This window comes from Condylura cristata, unplaced genomic scaffold, assembly GCF_000260355.1.
Source record: "Condylura cristata isolate star-nosed mole 26May11 unplaced genomic scaffold, ConCri1.0 scaffold00013, whole genome shotgun sequence".
NCBI classification, from domain to species: Eukaryota; Metazoa; Chordata; class Mammalia; order Eulipotyphla; family Talpidae; genus Condylura; species Condylura cristata.
Window position 1 is genome coordinate 2,644,958 of NW_004567114.1, and position 3,941 is coordinate 2,648,898.

At 65.1% G+C, this 3,941-nt stretch overlaps 1 protein-coding gene across 1 annotated transcript in view; it reads right to left on the reverse strand.

The window, feature by feature from the left end:
• EVL (Enah/Vasp-like) overlaps positions 1-610 on the reverse strand; it is a 55,309-nt gene extending 54,699 nt beyond the window's left edge. Inside the window, exon 1 of the mRNA XM_012724674.1 lies at positions 393-610. Coding sequence (XP_012580128.1) covers positions 393-415 — 23 coding nt within the window. The 5' untranslated portion in view covers positions 416-610. The remainder of the gene's footprint in view (positions 1-392) is intronic.
• Positions 611-3,941: the final 3,331 nt, after the last annotated feature.

Consider the following 3,941-nt stretch of genomic DNA (forward strand, 5'->3'; position numbering starts at 1 on the left):
GGGGTCCTGCCCCAGGGCACACAGGTGTTTGCGCCACCTGCAGGTACCGCACAGGGTTTCTGGGCTTTAGAAGGAGGCGCCTGGCCCCACCTGCCTGGGCCAAGCGGTCGACTCCCCGAGCCCGTGGGGTGAGCGGCTGGGGGGTAGGACCTCTGGGCGCGCAGCACTGGCGGCTTCCAGCCTGCAGGGGCCACGCGGGAGCTGGGGGCCGCCCCTGAGCGCCCCTCCCGGCCCCCCACCTCCACCCCGGCCCTGCAGCCCGCTCGGGCCGCCCCTGAGCGCCCCCCGCCCCCAGGCAGGCACGGGGCGCAGAGCTGGCGTTACACAGCAAAACCAGCGAGAACAAAACCCAGCAGCGCGGCGGGAGGCTGCGGAGGAAACCCGGAGCGTACCTGAATTCTTCAATTGCAAACATGACCTCGTCGGAGGCAGTTTCCTTAGATGGTCTGGCAGCCCCTTGGTTCCCAGGCCAACCATTTAGTCAGTCAGCTGGTGCAAAGTGCAGGAAAAAAGAGGCGGGGTTTGCACCCCCCAATATTCTGAAGTAACCGGCTTCTGCAGACGGGGGCTGCAGCCTCCAGCTCCGCCAGCTGCTGACAGGCACAGCTAACAGGGAGGCAGCTAGAGGACCATGTGACCTCCAGCGCGGCTGATGAATGCAGCGGCTGCCTAGGCTCTGGGGCCGGCCCGGGGTTAGTCCAGAGAGACCAGGCGCCCCCGGGCGCCCCGGGCCCTGGGGAGACCTGTCCACCCGCCCCAGCCCACCGCAATTCTGCAGGGTGAGGCGGGGCGGGCCTGGGGGAAGGAGGAGGACGCCGTCCCCCGGCCAGCTGCCCCGTGACCTCCTCGTCCTGGGGCGCTCTGTCCCAAAGGCCCGTGGCAGCGAGCAGGGCAGGGCATCCACAGAAGCCACCGGAATCCTCGCCCATGGCGCCACTGCCTGGCCACGCAAGTCATGCTGCGTGCCCTTGCCGCGACCTTGTAGTCGGCGGTGACGAGTGAGTGCGTCGCCGTCAGACGACTTACACTTAGCCCGTGTCTAGGACGCACCAGGCTCTTATCAGCTCTCTGAAGTAGATAAACTGCTGTTCGTGATCTCAGAGCGGAAGTTAAGGAAAGGACACCAGGCCCTCCCTGGTGGCCCAGCGGGGTAGAGCGCAGCAATAAGGAGCTTAAGCCACGGCCGGGAGTTCGATCCCGGCCCAGGAGGTGACCCACAGGGCGCGGCAGACCTCTCCTGACCCGCCCGCTGCTCTGCTCAGCAGGGGACTTCATCCATCTGCCTGTTCTGCTCCCTGCTCTGTCTGGTGAAATCTTCTCATTGCCCCTGCACCCCTGGCCTGTACCCCAGTTCTGTATGCATAAATAAGTATATCTTTAAAAAAAAAAAAAGAAACAGAAAAGGAAACACGACGTCAGCTAAAGAAAGGGGCTTGTTTACCCGCCTGCGAAGCTCAAGCTGGCGAGGCGGGCCACAGCTGCTCGAGTCCTCGGTGCCCACTTTAAGCAAAAACACATCGGCCCAGGCGCAAAATCTTATCTTTCCAATTTCTTCTATTAAAAGTCTTCACCAACTAAAAAAACCCAGCCAGACATTCTCAGTTCCCCAAGCACGCCGGGGCCGCCTGTCTTTGGTCCGTGGCCAAGGGCCCCGGCCACTGCCAGCTCCCGCCGTGCCCCGCGCCAGCCTGGCTGCCCCCGGCCCCAGCAGCCGAAGCCGCTCCCCGGGCAGGAGCCGCTGGCCTACGACCTCTGCCCGCGTGCGGCACGGGGCAGGCTGCGGGTGGCCTGGCCTCTGCCCCAGGCCCGGCCCAGGCTCGACGGACAGAAGCCAGACAGGAGGCTTGCTGAACGGGCCTGTCTGCCTCGGCTTCCGGCCAGGGAGCAGCGTGACCAGCTGCAGGCCACGCGGGGGGCCTGGGCGAGCGTGTCTCTCCACAGGGCACCTCTACTGGTGCCATGCGGGGTGCCTGGGCGAGCGTCCCCTCTACCTGTGCCCACACCGCGTGCCCGGAGAAAACGCCCCCACTGTGGTGGCAGCACGAGTGTGGCCCGACTCAAGGTGAGGGGCAGGGGCCGAGCCAGGCTGGCCGTGGGGCCGCCCCTCATCCTGGCCGGTCAGCGCCTGTGCTGCACGGGTGGGCCTCTGGGGACACGCGGCCACCCACGAGCCGGTCTGAGGCCCAGGGCTGCGACCAACTCCCGGCCGTGCCCTCTAGGGTGAGGACCCATGCAGGCGGGGCTGGGGAGGAGGGGGCTCTCCCTCTAGCTCAGTGAGGCCCAGAAGCCCTCTCCGTGGTCCCCATGATTTCAGGGGTGCTCTGCTGATGCACTGACGGCGGCACGGCACGTCTTCCCGCAGAGGCGTCTCCTCCCTCACAAGCTCAAATGCTTCAAGAGCTCACTGGTACCGGGCCGGGCAGGGGCAGGTGTTTCTGTCCCGTGATCGTCGGGGGCGACGTGTGCGAGACACAACCTGAGGGCGCATGTCCAAAATCATCGACCCAGACACCCCGCCCCGCTTCCAACAAGCTGGTGGACACTGCTCCAGCATTAGCACAGGCGTTTCTCCCGCACCAGCATCCCGGGCAATCCAGAGAGATGGTAGTGGGGGGCGCTGGCGATCGCAGGTGCTGGTAGAGGGAGTGAGGAGCAGCGGGCGCCCTGCCCGTCCCGGCGTTCAGGGTCAGGCGAGCGGCAGGCGCTCCAGACCGGTGAGAACCCACACCCCAGCCTGGCCCGCGCCAGGCCTGGGGAGCAGCGAGCCGGGCACTGGCCTCTGGGCAGCTGCAGCAGGGCCGGGCCTGGCGAGCGGAGAGCGCCCAGACGGCCTCCTTCCAGCCACTCGGGCCCTCCCGGCCGGGGAGCCCCCAGGGGCTGCCCGAGGTCCTGCAGGCGCAGGGTTGGTAAGGTGGCCGGCACCGGGCCCTTCAGTCACGCTTGCACGTGGTGCCACTGTTCACACTTGCCCGTGGTCATGCTGCTGGTGACGGCGGGGCGGTGACCTGCACCCCATGGGCCCTGGTGCCTCCCCGGTGCCCGGGCACCGATGATCCACCTGCCGCTAGGAGAGGCCTCGTGCTCAGGCAGCAGTGGCCAAGATGGGGGTGGGGCAAAACCCTAAGGGTGCTTTTACCCAGCTGGCCTTGCCCAACCCCAGATTCGGGGCTGAAAGTGGCCCCTGCTACCCTGGGAGGGAGGCGTGGAGTCCCAGGTACCCCAGCCTTGAGGCCAGACCAAAGGCCTCCCTCCGTCAAACACTAGTCGTCATCCCAGAAATACACGTGCCGTCTACGGAACACCATCCTGGAGAAGATGCAAATACAGCTTTGGGAGGAATCTATTCTGGTTTGGGGGCCCCATCCCCAAGGTATCCTACTTAGGGGTTGCGGGGCACCCACTAGCAGGGACCCTAGTTTTAGTCCCTTAAAGCCTTCCCGCGGCACAGCCCGTCCTATGCATGTCCCCGGCCCTGGGTTAACAGCGTCCTGAACTTCCAGAACACTTTCACCCCATGGGACGAACCTTCCCCAAACTTTAAAACAAAGGGAAAAGCCCCTCTTGAGTCAACAGGCAAGTGGGAGACCCCCACTCTGCACTCTTACCTCGATGACATAATTCTACTAACTTCTACAGCGGCAGTTCACTTGAACATAAAAACGCAAAATAAAGCCATCTCTCACCTTCCCTTTCACACTTGTAGTTAAACTCCAGGTCACCCCAAAGCCTCGGACCCTAAGGCGGCCACAATGAGGGCACACTTCCCACCGGAGCTCACACGCCCCGCTGTCTCCGCCCACCTCCCACCCGGCGCGGGCCAATCCCCGCGGGGCCACCGGCCTCGGCCAGCAGGCACCGCGCGCCCACGTCCAGGCTGCGCGAGAGTCTACATGCAGGGTACAGCCCTAGAGGGTGGGCACCGACAACCTCAGGGGCGCAGG